This window comes from Myxine glutinosa, chromosome 5, assembly GCF_964187855.1.
Source record: "Myxine glutinosa chromosome 5, kmMyxGlut1.1, whole genome shotgun sequence".
Classification (NCBI taxonomy): Eukaryota; Metazoa; Chordata; class Myxini; order Myxiniformes; family Myxinidae; genus Myxine; species Myxine glutinosa.
The window spans coordinates 21355701-21378141 of NC_136265.1; the positions used below are offsets into that span (position 1 = coordinate 21355701).

The window sequence follows — 22441 nt, forward strand, 5'->3', positions numbered from 1 at the left end:
TAGATAGATATCAAATCATCCGTTGGTGATAAATATAACAAGTTAGAGGAGTATAGAGGCTCAAATACCCTAGAGGAGTTTGTGAAACGACTAGAAAAAGACTGTGTTCGATTAACCAAGATAATGAGAGAAACCAATAAACCAATGTCCTTGACGAGTGAAGAGAAAAGGGAATTTAGAAAAAACAATGTTTGCCATATTTGTGAGGAAAAAATTGGTGAAGGTCTAAAGGTTAGAGATCATTGTCATCTCACTGGTAAACATAGAGGTTCGGCTCATCAAAGTTGTAATATTAATTATAAACTCCCCTCTTTCATTCCTGTCTTTCTTCATAACAATACTCATGATGATACGCATCTATTTATTAATGAACTTTCAAAGACATCTGGACACATTTCAGCAATTCCTAACACGGATCAGAAATACATTTCATTCACAAAAACAATTCACACATCTCCTATTACTCATATCAGATTTCTTGATACATTTAAATGCATGGCAAGTCCATTGGCTAACTTGATTCAAAATCTAAAAGAGTTTCCATGTCTTTCAGAGTATTTTTCAGATAAAGATTTACGAACACAAAAGGGAATTTACCCCTATGACTATATGGACTCATTTGAGAGATTCAATGAAACACAACTTCCTTTAAAATAAAATTTCTACAACAAATTAAACAACAGTCATATATCTGATAAAGATAATGTACACGCACAAAATGTTTGGGAAAAATATTACATTGTAGGAGCTGTGCTCCAACGTAAATCGGAAGAATGGACGCGACAAAAAGCTGGAATTCGTCCGAGTTTCTTTATTGTGTCAAATCAACTCGGGTACTCTGAAAAGCCTGTTTATCGGGCAGCAATATATATACACATTATCCCGGAGCGTTTGCCCGGGAAAGGCGAGAGGGGGCGTGCCTGGGCGTCCTGGACGAGGCCTGGCAAGTCGAGAGCGGGCATGCCCGGGCGTCCCGGACGAGGCCTGGCAAGTCGAGAGCGGGCATGCCCGGGCGTCCCGGACGAGGCCTGGCAAGTCGAGAGCAGGCATGCCCGGGCGTCCTGGACGAGCCCGGCATGGTGATCGCTCCGCGTCCTCGGTAGGTGCAAGGCGATTGTGTATACCCAGCGGTAGCCGCTACACACGTCCCCCCAGAATCGACTTGCACCAGCAGGGTCAATTTCAGGGGGGTCCTGATGACCCGGCCGAAGCGACCCCTGGCGGGTCGTGGGGGGGGTGGGGGGGGGGGGGGTCCGGTGTGGTGGTGGGTGGTCGAGTGGGGGGCACCGTGGACGGGGGGCGGCCTCGCCGCGGCGGAAGGGCCAACCGTGGCGGTTGGTCGATGTCCACGTGCGCCGGCTTGAGGTGGTCCACCGCAATCCGGTCCGACCTGCCGCCGATGTCGATGACGAACGACTTGTCGTCCCATCGCAGGACCCGGAAGGGCCCGTCGTACGGCGGCCGGAGTGGCCCCCGATGTGCGTGATGACGCACAAAAACATACTCCGCTGTGCGAAGCGCTGGGAGGACGTAGGACTGGGTGTCACCGTGGTGGGACGTTGGCACGGCGGCAAACCGTCGGGCGGTCTCCTGGAGGTCCGAGCGCTGGTGAGCTGCGGACCAGGGACTGGTAGCGTCGGGCACGAATTCGCCCGGGACGCGTAGCGCCTGGCCGTAGACAAGCTCGGCGGTGGACGCCCGGAGGTCCTCCTTGGGGGCCGTGCGGAGGCCCAAAAGGACCCACGGTAGCCGGTCGGCCCAACCGCCATCCTGAAGGCCGGCCATGAGCGCGGCCTTCATGGAGCGGTGGCATTGCTCGCACAACCCGTTGGCTTGGGGGTGGTAGGCCGTAGTACGGTGGAGCTTGACCCCCAGGTTGCGGGCGACCGCGCCCCACAGCTCGGAGGTGAACTGCGGTTCGCGGTCCGACGAGATGTCCGCCGGTGCACCGAAGCGGGCGACCCAGGTGGTGATGAAAGCCTGCGCCACGTCGGCGGTGGTGGTGGAGACGAGGGGAACGGCCTTCGGCCACCTGGTGGTCCTGTCCACCATGGTGAGCAGGTGTGTGAAACCCCGTGATGGGGGGGAGGAGGCCCACCAGGTCCACGTTGACGTGGTCGAAACGTCGTTCGGGCACGGTGAAAGGTGCCAGCGGGGCCTGGGTGTGTCGGTGGACCTTGGCCTGTTGGCAGGCTGTGCAGGTGCTGGTCCAATCGCGGACGTCCCGTCGAAGGCCGTGCCAGACGAATCGTGCCGACACCAGCTTCTGGGAAGCTTTCCGGCCCAGGTGGGAAAGGCCGTGGAGGGAGGCGAAGATGCGGCGTTGCCAGGTAACGGGCACGATGGGGCGAGACTGGCCTTGGGAGACGTCGCAGAGCAGGACAGTGTCCGCGAAGGGGATGTCGGCCAGGCGGAGGCCCGTGTCCGCCGCCCCGAGGGCTTGCGCCGTGGTGTCGGTGGTTTGGTCCGCCGCCATAAGCGCGAAGTCCACGCCGAGGTGGACCGCGTTCGCGCTGGCCCGAGAAAGACAGTCGGCCACGGCGTTGTCTTTGCCGGCGACGTGCCGGATGTCCGTGGTAAACTCCGACACGGCGGAGAGGTGGCGCTGTTGGCGGGCCGACCACGGCTCCGTGACCTTGGCCATTGCGTAAACCAACGGCTTGTGGTCGACGAACGCCGTGAAGGGTCGGCCCTCCAGGAGGTGGCCGAAATGGCGAACGGCCAGGTGTAGACCGAGGAGCTCACGGTCAAACGTGCTATATTTGAGCTCGTTCGGCCGGAGTTGCCGGCTGAAAAAGGCGAGTGGCTGCCAAACCCCGTTCACCCATTGCTCATGTACGGCGCCCACCGCGTAGTCGGAGGCATCCGTGGTGAGGGCGATGGGAGCGTTGAGCACCGGGTGAGCGAGCAGTGTTGCGTCGGCGGGGTCCGCTTTGAGCTTTTAAAGGCAGCGTCCATTGCTGCGGCCCAGACGACGTCGTGCTTGGCCGGCTTGCCCCGGAGGGCTTCGTAGAGGGGCCGCATGAGTTGAGCAGCACGGGGCACGAAGCGGTGATAGAAATTCACCATTCCCAGGAATTCCTGCAGGGCCTTTATGGAGCGGGGACGCGGAAACGTGGGGATGGCCTCGACCTTGGTTGGCAGCGGCACGGCCCCGTTCTTGGTGATGTGGTGGCCCAAAAAATCAACGGCCGTCGTGGCAGAGTGGCATTTGGCTGGGTTGACGATGAGGCCGTGCTCGCTGAGGCGCCCGAACAGTGTTCGGAGGTGGAGGAGGTGCTCGGCCCGGGACGTGCTAGCGACGAGGATGTCGTCCAGGTAAACGAAGAGGAAAGGCAGGTCGCGCAGCACGCCATCCATCAAGCGCTGGAACGCCTGAGCCGCATTCTTGAGGCCAAACGGCATTCGCAGGAATTCGAATAAGCCGAACGGCATGATGACGGCCGTTTTTGGAACGTCGGCCGCCCTGACAGGTACCTGGTGGTATCCCCGTATTAAATCGATCTTTGAAAAAATGACCCGTCCTGCCAAACGGGCGGAGAAGTCTTGGATGTGCGGGATCGGATACCTGTCGGGGGTGGTAGCATCGTTAAGGCGGCGGTAGTCGCCACATGGGCGCCAGCCGCCCCCTGGTTTTGGGACGATGTGTAGTGGCGAAGCCCACGCGCTATCGGAGCGCCGCACGATGCCGAGGTGTTCCAAAGCGTCGAACTCGGCTTTGGCCACGGCGAGCTTGGCTGGGTCGAGGCGGCGGGCTCTGGCGTAGACCGGCGGGCCCGTGGTTGGTATGTGGTGCTCGATACCATGTCGTACTGCGACGGCCGAAAACGTCGGCCGCGTGAGGGCCAGGAACTCCGTGAGCAGGCGAGCAAACTCGTTCGCCGCCGGGAGGGCGCATGCCAGCTCGGTCGGAGCGGAGCTGCTCAATGTGCATGCCAGGGAGCTGAAGGTCTCGGCGTTGATGAGGCGACGCCGTTGGACGTCCACCAGCAGTCCGTGTGCGCAGAGGAAGTCGGCGCCTAGCAGAGCCATGGGCACGCTTGCGGTTACAAAAGTCCAATTAAAGCGTTGGCCGCCGAAGCAGAGGGTGACGTTGCGCGGGCCGAAGGTGTGGATGGCCGATCCGTTGGCCGCAACCAAGGAGGGGCCGCAAACCGCGGACTGCCTGTCCTGATCGGAGGTGGGTATGACGCTCAGTTGGGCGCCGGTGTCACACAGGAAGCGCTGTCCGGACGCTTTGTCCGTGATGAAAAGTAAGTTGCCCGTGTGGCCGGCGCTCATGGCTGGTAATGAACGCCGGCCCGGCCGTTTCCCGGCTTGCCGAAGGTGCACGGGGGTTGGCATGTCCGGGCCTTCTGTCCGAACCTGGCATGATAATAACACCACGCCTGGTTAGGTGGAGGCCCCGGTCGTCGTGCTGGAGGTGGTCGGCGCGGCGTAGCGGCCGCCAGTTGCGTCGGCAGTTCGGTCGTCGACCGTGCCGGGTGCTCGGGCGCCATGGGCGTTGCTTCGGACGGCGGTGGGCTCCAGGTCGCTGCTCCAATGCGTTGGCCTGCCGCGGAGATCTTGTCGGCTTCCCTGGCGAGGGCGCGGGGATCCGTGATCGTCGTGCTTGCCAGGGCGAGGCGTAACTGGCTGGGTAGCTGACGGAGGAAAAGCTCCCGGAACAGGAATGCCAGAGAGTGCTCGCCGAGCAGCGAAAGCATGTAGTCCATTCGCTCGGACGGGCGCGTGTCGCCGAGCTCGGGCAGGTCGAGCAGGCACCGTGCGCGTTCCGTCGATGAGAGGGCGAAAGCGTCGAGGAGGAGCTTTTTAATCGCGTCGTATTTGTCAGCGGCTGGCGGGCTCTCGAGGAGGCTTAGGGCGCAGGCCGCGGTGGCGGAGCCGAGCGCTGCTACCACATGGTGGAAGCGGGTGTCGTCGGCCGTGATGCCTCGCAGGGCGAACAGGGAGTCCGCCTGGGCGAACCAAACCGCCGCGTGAGCCTCCCAGAAGGTAGGCAGTTTGAGGGTAACTGCTGTGTCCATGTCGGGTCACCAATGTAGGAGCTGTGCTCCAACGTAAATCGGAAGAATGGATGTGACAAAAAGCTGGAATTCGTCCGAGTTTCTTTATTGTGTCAAATCAACTCGGGTACTCTAAAAAGCCCGTTTATCGGGCAGCAATATATATACACATTATCCCAGAACGTTTGCCCGGGAAAGGCGAGAGGGGGCGTGCCCGGGCATCCTGGACGAGGCCTGGCAAGTCGAGAGCGGGCATGCCCGGGCGCCCCGGACAAGGCATGGCAAGTCGAGAGCGGGCATGCCCGGGCGTCCTGGACGAGCCCGGCATGGTGATCGCTCCGCGTCCTCGGTAGGTGCAAGGCGATTGTGTATACCCAGCGGTAGCCGCTACAACATCAAGAATCTTGGCGAGTATCACGATTTGTATCTCAAAACTGATGTGCTTTTATTGGCCGATGTATTTGAAGCCTTTAGATCTGTTTGGCGCACTGGATATGGATTGGATCCTGCTCACTACTACACAGCACCTGGATTGGCTTGGAGCGCGATGTTGAAAATGACAAAACAAGCTTTGGATTTGATAACCGATGTTGATATGCTTTTGATGATTGAAAAGGCAAAAAGAGGTGGAATTTCACAAGTCTGCTCGAGCAGGTACGCAAAAGCAAATAACAAATATCGTCCAAATTATGATTCAACGAAAGAGAGTTCTTACTTGATGTACTATGACGCAAACAACTTGTATAGCTGGGCAATGTCTCAAGCTCTTCCTTATGGAAAACTTAGATGGGTAAAGGAAAAAGACTACAAAAAGGTTTTACAAGATGTATGTATCGACACAAAAAGAATTGGATGATTCAAAGGTTGGTTATTATTTTGAGGTCAATTTAAAATATCCTGAAGAACTTCATATCAAACATAAAGATCTTCCATTTGCTTGTGAGAAAGAAAGTCCAAAGAAAGAATAGTTGAGTGATTTATCAACGATCGTTTGATATAGGTGAATCAACAGAAAAATGACTTACTACATTATATAACAAGAAAAATTATGTTCTACACCAAAGAAATTTGCGACAATATTTATCAAAAGGTCTAAGAGTAGAGAAGATCCATAGGGTTCTAAAGTTCAATGAAAGTCATTGGCTAAAGGAGTACATTGATTTTAATACACAAAGAAGAACAGAGTCAAAAACAGATTTTGAGAAAGACTTTTATAAATTGATGAATAATGCGGTCTTTGGTAAGACTATGGAGAATGTGAGGAAAAGACAAAATATCAGACTATCAACATCTTGGAAACAAGCATCAAAATTAATTAATAGACCGAGTTTTATAAGAGCCGAGGTCTTTACTGAGAACTTTTGTGCGATCCATTTGGTTAAAGAGAGTATTGAAATGGACAAACCTATTTATATTGGAACATCAATTCTTGATTTATCAAAGTCATTAATGTACGATTACTTTTATAATAACTTGAGGAAGAAATATCAAAATGATGTTAATCTACTTTATATGGATACAGATAGTTTTATTTTGAAAATTAATACTGATGATGTTTATTCAGACATGAAAAAGGACATTAATATCTATGATACAAGTAATTACAGTCCAGAGAGTGAGTTGTTCTCTTCTAATAATAAAAAGGTGATTGGAAAGTTCAAGGATGTTATGAGTGAATGAGGAAATGTTATGAGTGAATTTGTGGGATTGAGGTCCAAGGCTTATGCTTATAAATACATTGTGAATAACATTGAAAAGACTGATAAGAAGTTAAAAGGTGTAAAGAAAAATGTTATTAAAGAAACAATAAACTTTAAGGATTATTATAACTGTTTAACAACAAAGAAAGAAGAGTTTAGAAAGATTAATGGAATAAGAAGTTATAAACATCAATTATATACAGAAGAGATAAATAAGAAAGCATTGGGGGCTTTTGATGATAAGGTTTATTTTAGAAAATGGAATTGATAGTCTCCCTTATGGTTTTAAGTGTTAAAATATATATATATAAGTGATAAGTTAAAAAGGGGGTTCGGGATTTTAACGGGCTACCGCCGCCTTTTTTTACTATTATATAAACTAGGGCGTGCCCGTACGTGGGTGCAAAAAAACATGCGTGCAAACAATAACAACAAAAAAAAACGTTGAAACCACGTGGCAGTAACGACCACAGAACCCCCCCCCCTCTATTTACATGAAATGGTTTGGTCCATTCGCAAAGCCAAAGCGAACGGCTTGCGAGTACGGTAGAACCCCCCCCCCCCCTCTATTTACATGAAATGGTTTGGTCCATTCGCAAAGCCAAAGCGAACGGCTTGCGAGTACGGTGACCATACCTTGGGAACCACTTGTCCGATTAATTTCAAACCTTGAAAAGGCACATCCTCGGGTCCCCAGCAATATACCTGGCAAGTTTCAAGTATATCGGACCCGTGGTTGTCGAGAAACAGCGGTCACAGACAAACACACAGACACACACACATACACACAGAGATTACTGGAATTATAGATAGATGATAGAACCAAGTATCAACCAGACTAAAGAGTGGAGGTGTAATCAACCTTGGTATATAAATGGAAAACATAATGAATGTGAAAAATATCAAATAAGACTTATTGAAAAGGCAACTGGTAAAAAAGTTCACAAAACAAATAGAGAATTAATTTAAATACTGGTGAGTTGGGTAAAAAAGATGGAAATATTTTTGAGTGGACGGAAAACTTTGATGGTTGTCAGGAAAATATATACTTTAATTTAAAAATGGTGTGTGGCACTGGAGGCGCTCAGACAAGAACATTGAGGGAGGTTTATCATTTTATCTCAGCTCAGTTAAAATATCTTGATAAAGAACCAAACTCAAATATATACTTTGTTAATGTATTAGATGGTGATGGAAGTTGGAGGAGAATTAAATTATTTCCCACACATAAACAAATATTTGTAGGATCATTGTTTCAGTTGTCTACGAAACAACAATGATCATTGATAGTAAGAGTAAAAGGCCCATAAGACCAAGCGGGGCAGGAATAGAGGTGTTAAGGGGAAATGAAGAAAAGTGAGGGAAGATGGGAAATTAACATGTAAGTGAATGGAGATTTGGTGGTGTCCCAGAAACAACATTTATCATCTACTATCCTCACTGAACCTTTGACAGCCTCCACCTGTTGCATGTTTGTCGTGATATTCCCCAGAATGCTTTGTTCCAAGGGCTCGTTTTAGAATCCTCACTGAACCTTTGACAGCCTCCACCTGTTGCATGTTTGTCGTGATATTCCCCAGAATGCTTTGTTCCAAGGGCTCGTTTTAGAATCCTCACTGAACCTTTGACAGCCTCCACCTGCAGCATGTTTATCGTGATATTCCCCAGAATGCTTTTTAAGTGCTCAGTTGGGGTTTTCTTGAACATCCGGATTTCCTGTTGCTCCGACTATCACTGGTACAATTTCAGGTTTCTTCAATCTTGAAATCCTCGAAGTCATTTTTCAGATCTTGGTATTTCAGATTTCACCCCTGCTGTGTGGATCTTGATGTGACTTTTCAAATTGCTATTTCGAGAGAAACCTTTATCACATATCGAACATTTGTAAGGTCGCTCTCCTGTATGGATCCTCATATGTAATTTCAAAGGGCATTTTTGAGAGAAACCTTTATCACATATCGAGCATTTGTAAGGTCGCTCTCCTGTATGGACCCTCATATGTAATTTCAAATCGCTGTTTTGAGAGAAACCTTTATCACATATCAAGCATTTGTGGGGTCGCTCTCCTGTATGGATCCTCACATGTCTTTTCAAATTGCTGTTTAGAGAGAAACCTTCATCACATAACGAGCATTTGTAAGGTCGCTCTCCTGTATGGACCCTCATATGTAATTTCAAATCGCCGTTTTGAGAGAAACCTTTATCACATATCGAGCATTTGTAAGGTCGCTCTCCTGTGTGGACAATCATATGTAATTTCAAATGGCCTTTTCGAGAGAAACCTTTGTCACATATTGAGCATTTGTAAGGTTGCTCTCCTGTATGGATCCTCATATGTCTTTTCAAATCGCTGTTTTGAGAGAAAACTTTATCACATATCGAACATTTGTAAGGTCGCTCTCCTGTATGGACCATTATATGTTTTTTCAAATCGCTGTTTTGAGAGAAACCTTTATCACATATCGAACATTTGTAAGGTCGCTCTGCTGTATGGACCATCATATGTTTTTTCAAACTGCTGTTTTGAGAGAAACCTTTATCACATATCGAGCATTTGTGTGGTCGCTCTCCTGTGTGGACCCTCATATGCAATTTCAAATGGCCTTTTTGAGAGAAACCTTTATCACATATCGAGCACTTGTAAGGTCGCTCTCCTGTGTGGGCAATCATATGTAATTTCAAATGGCCTTTTCGAGAGAAACCTTTGTCACATATTGAGCATTTGTAAGGTTGCTCTCCTGTATGGATCCTCATATGTCTTTTCAAATCGCTGTTTTGAGAGAAAACTTTATCACATATCGAACATTTATAAGGTCGCTCTCCTGTATGGACCATCATATGTTTTTTCAAATCGCTGTTTTGAGAGAAACCTTTATCACATATCGAACATTTGTAAGGTCGCTCTGCTGTATGGACCATCATATGTTTTTTCAAACTGCTGTTTTGAGAGAAACCTTTATCACATATCGAGTATTTGTGAGGACGTTTTCCAGTGTGGATCCTCATGTGTATTTTGATTTTACTCGTTGAAGCAAAATCCTTTCTGCACACATTACACCGATAACATATTCGCTTTTCTTGAACCTTTCTGTGTTTGTTTAATTTCATATTAATCTTGGTGTTGCGAGGCCCAGACAAGTATTTGTATTTTACAGGAAGCGAGACTTGAACTCGTGATTGTTTCTTCAAAAAAGGCTTCTTCCTCACTGTCAAGCTGCCAATGGACCTTATTTGTCCCATATTACTTCTTGATTGTTCTACAGAAACAAAAAACACGTTTTCTTTTTTGTCAAAATCAAAATGCAAAATATTTAACACTTTTTTGAAAATTTTTATATTTTCTCCATACAAAAGGCTTGATGTTCTTTTTTTATGTTTCCACTCACCAGTTGCAAAACAGGAAGCACTTCGGTTTGTCATGTCAATATCATCTGAACCTTCCTTTGCAGAAGCACATTTTGAATCTTCTGTGACAGATGAATCGTTGTCATGTTGTTTGCCTTCCACATTTACAGGATAGACATCACCTGTGTATAAATCAGTGTCAGTATTTTGCAGGGAAAGGAGTTTGAGAACCATCTCGGGAGTTCATCGAACATGTTACGCCATGGAATGTATACTTCAATTTAAACATAATAATGAAGTTAAAGATTGTGAAATAAAAATTCCGGATGTTAAGTCCAATTGAAGCAGTCTTCTGCATCACCCTTACACACCACCCTATTTAACATGTCCAAGTACTGCTAAACTGGAGATTATTGGAAATAAGAAGAAGGCGATTTGTGTTCAAGTATTACACAGAAATACAAGTTTGTGTGGCAAGGGCGCCCGGAAGGCGTGCATGGTGTTAGTGTCCTGATTTCTGAGGAATTTGTCAACAGTGTGGTGAGTGTGATGAGAGTGAATGAAAGGTTGACGATTGGAAAGCTCTTGGTGAACATCATCTCGGGATATGCTCCGCAGGTCGGTCAGAGTGATGAAGAAAAGGACAAGTTCTGGTGTGCAATGGAGAAGCTGATGGAAAACGTGAAAGATGAGGAAGTTGTTGTGGTAGGAGGAGACCTAAATGGACATGTGGGAAGGAGTATAGACGGTTTTGAGGGAAGATTTTATTTTTATTTTTTTTTGTATACAAGATCGAGGCTCGCGAAAGAACCAACATTAATCACACGAAAAGTCAAACCGACACATAAAACACAAAATAAGGGGAGCGGTAGACAAGATGGGGACAGAGGGGGAAGGACACAAACACAACATTTGAGAGCAGGGACATCGAGAGAAGTGTGGGAGGGAGAGGGCTTGGGGTGAGATGGGAGAGGTATAAAACATATGGACCCTGCAAGGACTTCCAGGAAAGAAGTTGGAATTTCATAAAAGTGTATCTGGGGTGAATTAGCGGGGGTAGAAAAGATCAAGGTTTTGGATGGGGGAAGATAAGAGATGGTGGTGAACAGCTGTTTTAAAGACCTGGAGGGAGGCGTGGGATTGAAGGGAGTGGGGGAGTTTGTTCCAGAGGCGGGAGAAAAGAGGAGTGAAGGTGAGCAGAGAGCCTAGATTTTGGCAGTTTAACCAAAAGAGTGTTGCTGGCAGATCTTGTGCGACCTGTGGGAATATTTGGGGGACAGAGCACAGAGAGAGCTGGGGTAGCAAGGCCGGAGAGGAGTCGGTAGAAAACGGAATGACCACCAACCTGCCTGCAGTGAGTGAGTGAAGGGCCCTCGGAGTTAGCTTCATCGCAGGAGATTCCAATGATTCTGAAAGCTTTGGTTTCAACCAACCGAGAATGAAGGTGTGGAGGTTGAAAGAGGCGACAGTGAGGGAGGCATTAAAAGAGAGGCCGAGTATGGCAGAGGATGATGTGGTTGAGCTTGAAAGTGGTTGGATGTCAATGAAATATAGTCCGTTTGGAGCCGTTGGTGAGGTATGTGTATGGACAAAAGGACCACCGAGGCACTCAGAAACATGGTGGTGGGAAGATGAAGTTGGAAAGAGGATTGACGAAGAGAGGAAGAAGTTCAAGGAGTGGCAGAAGGTGAAGGGTATGGGGGCAGAGCCTGAAAGTTATAAGGCAGCCAAGAAGGCTGCAAAGAAAGAGGCAGCAAAGGCGCAGGAGGCATCAAGGGAAATGTTCGGAGAACGCTTGGATTCGGAAGAGGGTCAGAGAGGTATTCAGGATTGCAAAGCAGATAGCGAAAGAGAGGTGTGATGTGATGGGGGTGAGTTGCTTGAAGGATGAAGTGGGACAAATTGTTGTGGACCCAGATGGAATTAAAGGAAGATGGAAGAGATATATGGAAATGCTGTTGAATGCAGAGAATGAATGGGATGGCAACATCGAGAGTAACCCAGTTTTAGGACCGGCAGAGAAAATAACTGAGAAGGAAGTTGAGGAAGTTGGTTTTGCTCGCAAGATCTTGTCGGGGCGGTCACGGTTTTTCGAAGCTGTTCCACGATCTTCACACGCACGCTTGAAGTTAAGTAATTGTCACAATTGTATTTTTGTCGAAACTGTATTTATCTTACGTGTGTGTACCTTTTGAGTGTCCCTCGGGAGATTCATCGGTGTTAATCTTTCATACCTGTAAAAAATAGTCGAGTATTTCATGCCACGCGGCCTAGTTGTTGAAGCTTCTGACCTTGAGGCCTGGTTCTCTCCAGGCATCCAGAGCGGTTATTTTTTCATTTGTGTGTTTGTCAAATTTCAACTCGATATTTTATCGTCCATGCATTATTGTTTGTTTATAGTTAGTTTTGGTTTGAATTTCCTGTAACTCGTAATTAATTAATCGTGTTCTGCTCCGTGTGTGCGGCCTTGTACCCCCGTCGGTGTTTGTTAACTTAAGTCCCCTACATCGTTTTGCTCGGCTCTTAGTTTTTTCCCTTCTACCCCAAACATAATACTCTTTGTCTAACGGTTTAAATCCCTACCCCCCCACCCCCCCCAAAAAAAACAAAACAAAAAAAAATAACCAAAAACATTTATTTTCCTTTCTCCACGTGTGCTGTTTGTCTCATCCTGTACTTTCTGTCCAGGTGAGCTGTTCGCCCCGCCCCCATTATCTCCTTGCCATCCACCTTTTGCCCTGTTCACGTGACTCGTGGTGGTCCCCTCTCGGCCCTCCCCCCGTTGGTATTTTGTGCATAAGATTGTTCACGGTTCTGTTTAAATATTATTTAAATATGTTTAAACTTCCCCCTTCGGTGTTTTATTCAGTGGTATATTACAACACGCTGTTTTTCTTCCTATTTAAAAGGCTTTTCTCAATTTCCTCTCCAACTCATTCCATGTCAAAAAAAAGAAATTCAATCTCTTATACGTCTCCCTCACTACATGGTCTAAATTCACATTCATTCCACCCCTCCTCCATCGTTCTGAATCGGATTGCTAACTTGAAAATCACAACAAACCCAATTTGTTATCAATGTTCGTCTTTCATTAATCATCCACTTTCTAAACTCCCCTCTTGCCCCTCCCCTCCAAATCCCCCCCCTTGCACCTACACTCCTAAACTCCCCCCTTGCCCCTCCACTCCTAAACTCCCCCCTTGCCCCTCCACTCCTAAACTCCCCCCTAAACCTTCCCCTCCTAAACTCCCCCTTGCCCCTCCCCTCCAAATCCCCCCCTTGCCCCTCCACTCCTGAACTCCCCCCTTGCCCTTCCCCTCCTAAACTCCCCCCTTGCCCCTCCCCTCCAAATCCCCCCCTTGCCCCTCCCCTCCTAAACTCCCCCTTGCCCCTCCACTCCTAAACTCCCCCCTCACTCCTCCCCTTCAAAACTCCCCCCCAACCCCTCCCATTCAAATCTCCCCCCATACCATTCCTCTCCAATTCTCCCTCCTCCTCAAAGCTGCCTCCTCCCCACTTCGTCTCCCTTCTATCTCATACCTCCACCCCCCCCCCCAACCTTCTACTTTCCTCTGCCCCCCCTCAAACAACCCCTCACTGTGCCTCATCCCTTCACCATCAAACCTTTCATCCTCCTCATCCTTCCCTTTCTTGTAACTCTTCTGTAATCTCTGCCACACTATCAACTGCTCTCCCTACCTCCCCCTCTCATCCTTCAGCTTACCCTACTCCTCCCCTCCCCTGTCCTGTACCCGATGCTCCCCCTCTCTCTTCATTAACGGTATGGACCTCAAACATCCGGGGCCTTCGCTCAAACCTGACTGATCTCTCCATACAGGTTGCTTCTGACAATCCAGACTTGATCTGCTTAACAGAGACTTTCCTCCTTCAAGATGTCTCTGATTCCTTTATATCTCTTCCTGGTTCCTCCCTCCTCCGGTATAATAGACCTGAGCCTCGTCCTGGTGGTGGGGTGGCTATCTTTATCAGAAACTCTCTTCCTCACTCTCCTTGCACTGCCCTCTCTCCTCCTCACCCCCAGGAGTACCTCTGGCTCCGGCTTCCTCTCCGCTCCCACCTTTTGTTCATATGTGTTCTGTACCGTCCCCCAAACAGTGATGACTCCATTTACATTTCACTGTCTGACAACATGGACCAACTTCTATCCACTCATCCCAACTCTCTCTTCCTCATATGTGGTGACTTCAACTGTCATCATGCCACCTGGTTGGGTGTGGGATCCTCTCTCACCAGTCATGGCACCTCAGCAAAGGACGTCTGTGACTCACTGGGATTGACACAATCTGTCAATTTCCCGACCCGGATCTCAGCCAATGGAGTATCTTCTCTTCTAGACTTGGTTATGACAAACTTCCCTGCTAATGTCTGCTGCTCTTCTTCTGCTCCAATCGTTTCTTCTGATCATGTGCTTGTCAAAGTGGACAGCTCTCTGGCCATTCTCAGAGAGCCTCCTCAGCATCGACGAGTCTGGCATTTCACTCAGGCCGACTGGGACGGTCTTCAAGCAACCATCAATCGTCTGGATTGGTCTCCCATCTCCACTGCCTCTGACATCAATTCTTCCTGGGAATTCTTCCAAAGCAAACTGCTCTCTCTCATGCACAGATTTATCCCATCTCGTCTTCAGTTGTCTTACCCTTCCTCCCGTCCATGGTACACTGAATCTTGTGGTGAGGCAGTTGCCCTGAAACAACTTGCCTTTGCCTCTTGGAAGGCTAATCCAACTGAAGGCAATCTCAGTTCCTTCCACCAAGCTCGGAACAAGTGTGTGTCTACCCTCAGGAGTGCCAGGAAGCACTATCTCTCCTCACTCAAGAATGAACTCTCAAACCTGTCTCCTTCCTCCAAATCCAGGTGGCGTCTGGTCAAATCCATTTCTGGTGTTTGTTCCCCCTCCATCCCCTCCTTTACCTCAAATGGCCACACAGTTGACATCGCACGTGACAAAGCCGAATGCCTCAACTCTGTGTTTGCCTCAAAATCTTTTGTCCCAAACCCATCTCTCTCTGTTCCCACCTTTCCCAGTCGAACCCAACTGCTCCTGGACTCTGTGTCCTTCTCTCCTGACAAGGTGGAGGAGTTTTTGTCCAACCTCGACTCTGATTCTGCAACTGGACCAGACGGCATCAGCCCACGGGTCCTAAAATCCTGCTCTGCCGCTCTATCTCACCCTCTCTCTGTTCTTTTCACCCGATCTTTTGCTCAAGGTCATCTGCCAGCATCCTGGAAATCAGCAAACATTCCCGCTTTTCACAAAAAGGTGCAAAAACAGATCCTCGCAACTACAGACCAATCAGCCTGCTCCCAATTATCAGCAAAGTCATGGAATCCATCATTGCTTCGGATATGAAATCTTTCCTCTTCTCCAATGGCTTGATCTCTGATCATCAATTTGGTTTCAGACCAGGTCACTCTACTCTGGACATGCTGCTTCTGCTGTCTCAACAATGGATGGAGGTCCTCAATGCCAAACAGGAAATCAGAGCTGTCTCCCTTGACATATCACGTGCCTTCGATACGGTCTGGCACCCAGCTCTGCTCACCAAACTCTCCTCCTATGGTATCCATGGAAATCTCCATGCATGGCTTGCGGACTTCCTCTCTGGTCGTAGTCAACGTGTGGCCCTGAATGGATTTCTCTCATCTCCCCTTCCTGTTCAGGCTGGAGTTCCCCAAGGCAGTGTGCTGGGCCCTGTGCTTTTTCTGGTCTTTATCAATGATCTCTCCGACTCTCTGGAAAATCCTCTCTATCTGTTTGCTGATGACTCCACTCTCTGCCGCTCCATTCCTCTTCCCTCAGATCGGCAGTCTGCAGCCTCCTCACTCTCTGAAGACCTGGACAAAATCACAGACTGGTCAAACAAGTGGAACATGTCTTTCAATCCTGACAAATCTCACACTCTTACGATGTCTCTCCGAAAAGATCGACTGGACAACCCTCCCATCTACTTTCTCAACAATCCTCTCCAAGAAGTTCTGTCGCTCAAGCTTTTGGGTCTCACTATCTGCCATGATCTTTCTTGGGAAAACCACATTTCCAAGCTGGCCTCCAAAGCCAGTCGCTGACTGGGCATCCTCCGTCATGCGAAGTACTTCCTCGGCACACCTGAGCTCCTCACCACATACAAGGCTTTCATCCGCAGCTCAATGGAATACTGTTCTCCCCTATGGGCCGGCGCTCCTGCCTCACACCTAGCTCACCTCCACGCTGTTGAAACCAAAGCTTTCAGAATCATTGGAATCTCTCGCGATGAAGCTATCTCTGAGGGCCTTTCACTCACTCACCGCAGGCAGGTAGGTGGTCTTTCTGTCTTCTACCGACTCCTCTCCGGCCTTGCTCCCCCAGCTCTCTCTGTGCTCTGTCCCCCAAATATTCCTACAGGTCACACAAGATCTGCCAGCAACACTCTGATGGTTAAACTGCCGAAATCTCGGCTCTCTGCTCACCTTCACTCTTTCATTCCTCTTTTCTCCCGCCTCTGGAACAAACTCCCGCACTCCCTTCAATCCCACTCCTCCCTCCAAGTCTTTAAAACAGCTGTTCACAACCATCTCTTATCTTCCCCCATCGAAAACCTTGATCTTTTCTACCCCCACTAATTCACCCCAGATCCACCTTGTTTGAAATTCCAACTTCTTTCCTGGAAGTCCTGGCAGTGTCCATATGTTTTATACCTCTCCCACCCGCCCCTTCCCATGCCTCCCCCCCCCAAAGTCCTCTCCCTCCCACAGATCTCTCGATGTCTCCATGTCTCTCGGTCCCTGCTCTCAAATGTTGTGTTTGTGTCCTTCCCTCTCTCTCCCCATCTTATCTACCGCTCCCGATGTTATATGTTTTATGTGTCGGTTTGTCTTTCTTTGTGATTCATGTTCGCTCTTTCACGAGCCTCGATCTTGTATACAAAAAAAAAAAAAAGCGATAAAAGCAATGAAGAGTAGAAAAGCAGGAGGGCCGACGGGAGTTGTGGGAGACATGTTGAAGGCAACAGGAAGTTGGGGTGTGAAGAGAACGACAGAGATCTGTATTCCGGTGGTGAAAGAAGGCCACATTCCAGTGGATTGGGAACTGAGTACCCTCGTCCCTCTACACAAGGGGAAAGGTGGCCCTCTGGACTGTGGCTCGTATTGAGCGATAAAGTTATTGGAGCATGGAATGAAGGTATTGGAAAGGGTGTTGGAGAGGAGGAAAGGGTGTTGGAGAGGAGGAAAAGGAAGAAAGTGAACACAACACACACACACACAACATGCATTTTAAGGCCATTTTCCCTGCTAGAGCAGGGGTTAGCCTTGCGGTCCCCATGACAATCTTCTCCATTTTGCCCTATTTTCTGCATCTCTCCTTGTTAACCCCCTTGCCCGCATTTCTTCTTCCACAATTAAGACACAGGATCGGTCGCGTGACCTCGGCCGCTCCCATCGCGGCCACGTTCGGCTCGTCCCCAGTTCTCCCAAAAAGTTGCCCACTCACACGACGTTGTCCACACTTTTCGGACGCCACTCACACTCGCTGTGACGTATGACGTGCCCGCTCATGTGCGTATCCGACCTACGCATGGCACACGCCATCAACACAAATTGCCCTCACCCTCATTTCTAAAGGGGAATTGATTTGATCACCTCCAGGTAAAGACAAAAACTTCTCCCTCCCTCAGGTCACTAGCAGAAGGGGCAAGTATTGGGAACGAGTTTGGCAATCTCCGAATTTCCTTGTCAAAACGAAGAAAGTGAAGATCGAAGAAATGCAGTTTGGATTTATGCCAGGAAGAGGAACGACAGACGTGCTTTTTATTGTGAGGCAGTTGCAGGAGAAGTACATGGAGAAGAGGAAGAAATTGTTTCTTGGGTTTGTTGACCTGGAGAAAGCATTTGATAGGGTTCCACGCGAATTAGTGTCATGGGCATTGAGGAAGTTAGGAGTGGAGGAATGGTTGATCAGAGTAGTGATGGCAATGTACGGAAGAGCACGCACAGCTGTAAGGACAAAGGACGGGAACAGGGGTGAGTTTGAGGTGATGGTGGGAGTGCATCAGGGGTCGGTAGTAAGTCCACTACCCTTTGTAGCTGTGATGGAGGTGCTGGCTCCGAACGTAAAGGAGGGTTCACCGTGGGAGTTGTTGTTTGCAGATGATCTGGTGTTTATTGAGGAAAGTATGGATGGATTGAAGGAGAAGATGAACAAGTGGAAGGAATGTATGGAGACAAAAGGTCTGAAGGTGAATATCGGAAAAACGAAGGTGATGGCAGGTGGTAAAGCATGCGGTGACATGGAAAGAACTGGGAAGTGGCCGTGTGCTGTGTGCAGGAAGGGTGTCGGAGTGAACTCCATTCAATGTACAATGTGCACCGATTGGGTTCAACAAAATTGTCGTGGTCTGCGAGGGTCATGAACCAGTGTGGCAGCTACATTCAATGGTAAGGTGTGCACAGAGGGAGCTGCAGATGGAGGAAATGTTGAGTTGGATCTTGAAGACGGCATGAAGCTGGAAGGTGTGAAAACATTTTGCTACCTCAGAGACATGCTGAATGGAGAAAGTGGATCAGACTCGGCAACGATTGCTGGAGTGAGATGTGCATGGAAGAAGTTTTGGGAACCGAGTGGCGGGCTGACGAGGAGGGGAGTGTTGTTGAAGCAGAAGGGAAAGGCTGGGATTGACTTTGGCTGCGATTCCGCGATATTGTCGCATAAAGTTGGAAAATATCGCACACAATTTTGGCCAGAGCGATAAAAACAAACAAACAAAAAATCGCATGGAGCGTGTCAGTTGTCGCGGTATAGTTTTCAGGCGAAACAGGCTGAAATTCTGTCCTTACTACTGCTTTTGTCAGGTCTGGAAGTTGTCAAAGACGAAGCTATTCTCAACTGTAAACAGACCGTAGCCATTTTAATTTCACTTTCACGCTTTACGGCAGCCATGACAATATTTTGCGGCATTAAACGACGGCTTTTCGGCAACCATGTGTTCGCTGTGTGCAGTAGTTTCTGGATTACGCTTTTTACGAAAATGCCGCCGAAAAAGAGACCTCCGCAACCACAGCCTGATGGGCAAAGCATAAAACGATTCTTCATAGGTACCAGCAGTAGTTCTAACACCGAGGACAACCAGGATGATCCAGCTAGTGACTATGTGCAGGGCGAAAGCGGGACAGTGGCCAGGGCCACCACAGTGGACATCTACTTCCGGCAAAACGTTAATAACGTTTGAAGATAGCTGGGTCCTTAAATTCGGAGACTGGCTGAAATATGATGCCGATCAGAACAAAATGTATTGTTCACTGTGCAGATCAGAGAAGTTGGTCAACAGTCTAAGTGAAGGTACAAATAATTTCAAAACGACTACAATAACCCGACATATATCGTCATCTGATCACCAACGAGCGATTGCAGCACCACTGACGAGAACAAATCTTCAACTCACGGTTGAGGGGGCCAAATCAAAAGAAGAGGAAAGTATTTTGACGTGTCTGAAAGTGGTGTATTGGATGTCGAAGGAAGCAATTCCCCTGTCTAAGTATAACAGCTTGCTGACCTTGTTGTCAGAGCTTAATACCACAAATCTGGAGAATTTAAAAGTGAACAAACATGTGACATATGCGAGTTATAAATCAGCCTGTGGTTTTCTGGATGCCATTTCCACAACAATTGACAAATCTGTCAGCGAGAAGCTCCACAAGTCATCTGCCATTACAATTATGACGGACGAGAGTACAGACATTGCTGAACATCACAAGCTGTGTGTAACAGCCAGAGTTTTGGATCCAAAAACTATGACACCCTTCACTCTATTTTTGACGGATCTGCATATCACTTCGGCAACGGGGAGTGGCATATTTAAAGCCATCCAACAACATCTATCAGAGGAAGATTCCCGTGGCCCAAGTATCAGGTAAAAACTTAAAACTTTTTTTTCCTTTGGATTATCAGTTAAATGGTTTCAATTTTCACGCATAATCAGAGAAAATCTTTTATGTCAAAAGTAATTACTGTTCAGAAAACAAAAAATGAATATTTACTATTTTGTAAAGAAAACGTGCTTACTGTTAGTGTTTAGTGTTAAAAACAAAACACTGATACACTCTAAAAGTCAATGTGTTGCTGTTTCATATATACAGTCATGTGAAAAAGTAAGTACACCCCATGTAAAGTTTTGACTTTTTCAATATATTTCAACATACAGCAATTTGATCTTCATTTCAACAATATTGAAAGATAAAGGTGATATAATATAACAAATATCATGAAACATTTACATGTTGTAGTCCATTGTATAATTTAAATAAACATAAATACAAATTTCGCATGTGGAAAAAGTAAGTACACCCCTTGGCTCTAATAGGTGGTATTGCTGCCTTTGGCAGAAACAACCTCAAGTCGGCGTTTCTTATAACTGTCTTCCAGTCTCTGACATCGACTGGGAGAAATTTTTGCCCACTCCTCCATGCAGAATTCTTTCAGCTGTGCGATGTTTGAGGGGTTTCTTGCATGCACAGCTCGTTTCAAATCCCCCCACAACATCTCGATGGGATTTAGATCCGGGCTTTGACTTGGCCATTCCAGAACCCTCCATTTCTTTCTTTTCAGCCATTCCTTGGTGGATTTACTGGTATGTTTAGGGTCATTGTCATGTTGCAAGGTCCACCTTCGGTTGAGCTTCAACTTTCTGACAGATGGCCTCACATTATCCTCAAGCACCCTCTGCTACAATGAAGAATTCATCGTGGATTCTATGATGGTGAACTGCCCAGGCCCTGATGCAGCAAAGCTGCCCCAAACCATAATATTTCCACCACCATGCTTTACAGTTGGTATCAGGTTCTTGTGGTCAAATGCTGTCTTTGATTTTCACCAAACATGTCTTCTGGTAGTGTGGCCAAATAGCTCTACCTTTGACTCATCTGTCCAGAGAACATTGTTCCAGAAGTACTGGTCTTTGCCGAGGTGTTCATTGGCAAACTTGAGTCTTGCCCTGATGTTCTTTCTGGACAGCAAAGATTTCCTCCTGGCACACCTCCCATGCAGATAAAATTTGTGCAGCCGTTTTCTAATGGTAGACTCGTGCACTTTGACATCAACAGTGGAAAGAGCTACCTGTAGGTCCCGTGATGACATTCTGGGGTTCTTAGAGACTTATTTCAGCATCTTGCGGTCTGCTCTCGGGCTGAACTTGCTGGGGCGGCCTGGCCTGAATAAGTTGGCAGTTGTTTGGAATCTTCGCCACTTGGAGATGATCTTCCGGACAGTCGAATGATTGATTTCAAATTGTTTGGAGATCTTTTGAAATCCCTTCCCAGACTCGTAGGCATCTATAACCTTCTTTGTGAAGGCCTCAGAGAGCTCTTTTAATCTAGGCATGGTGATGCTACACACTTCAACAACAAAGAGCAACCCAAACTAAATGTCTGACATTTAAATAAGACAGGTTCCTCCAAGATCTTCTCCAACGATGTTCTAATCAATTGCACCTGAGCTGGTGCACCTGATTCTAATTTTAGGTATTTGAAGTAGTGATAAATGTAGGGGTGTACTTACTTTTTCCACATGCGCAATTTGCATTTATGTTTATTTAAATTATACAATGGACTACAAAATGTAAATATTTCATGATATTTGTTTTATTATATCACCTTTATCTATCAATATTGTTGAAATGAAGATCTTTGTATGTTGAAGAAATGAAGAATAGCTGTATGTTGAAATATGTTGAAAAAGTCAAAACTTTACATGGGGTGTACTTACTTTTTCACGTGCCTGTATACACCAGCCAATTCATGTTACGTATATGCATGGGTTTCCCTTTTAATTTAATTTCAATTTTAATTTAATTTTGTATAATCCCATCGTGTTTGGAAAAAAATCTCATTGTTTTGTACGCAGGGAGATTTTCTACCATTGCTAAAATCCTCCAGGATAATCCCTGGAAAGGTGTGTGCTGCATGTGAGAAGTGTTAAGATTTCTGGGAGCGAGACATAGGTAATGAACGAAGAGCAGCAACGAAGACTGGAAAGGGTGGAAAAGCGAATGGTTTGGTGGATGTGCGGAGTATCGTTGAGAGAGAGGAAGGCAAATGATCAATTGCGAAAGATGGTGGGAATAGAGTCTGTGATGGATGCTGTGAACAGAAACAGGTTGAGATGGTTTGGTCATGTGTTGAGGAAGGATGAAAGTGACTGGTTGAGAAGAGTGATGGAAATGAATGCAGAAGGAGGTAGAGGACGGGGAAGACCGAGAAAGACTTGGCTAAAGATGGTGGAAGAAGAAATGCGGGCAAGGGGATTTACAAGGGGAGATGCAGAAAATAGGGCAAAATGGAGAAGATTGTCATGGGGCCCGCAAGGCTAACCCCCGCTCTTGCAGGGAAAATGGCCTTAAA

At 47.5% G+C, this 22441-nt stretch overlaps 1 protein-coding gene across 1 annotated transcript in view; it reads right to left on the minus strand.

Annotated features, from left to right (window-relative positions):
• Window positions 1-791: 791 nt before the first annotated feature.
• The window catches only part of LOC137427864 (uncharacterized), a 182361-nt gene continuing 160711 nt past the window's right edge, over window positions 792-22441 (minus strand). The window contains exons 6-7 of the mRNA XM_078777257.1: window positions 10093-10233; window positions 792-9963 (exon numbers count right to left, since the gene is read on the minus strand). Of these exons, the coding sequence (XP_078633383.1) occupies window positions 8483-9963; window positions 10093-10233 (1622 nt within the window). The 3' untranslated portion in view covers window positions 792-8482. The remainder of the gene's footprint in view (window positions 9964-10092; window positions 10234-22441) is intronic.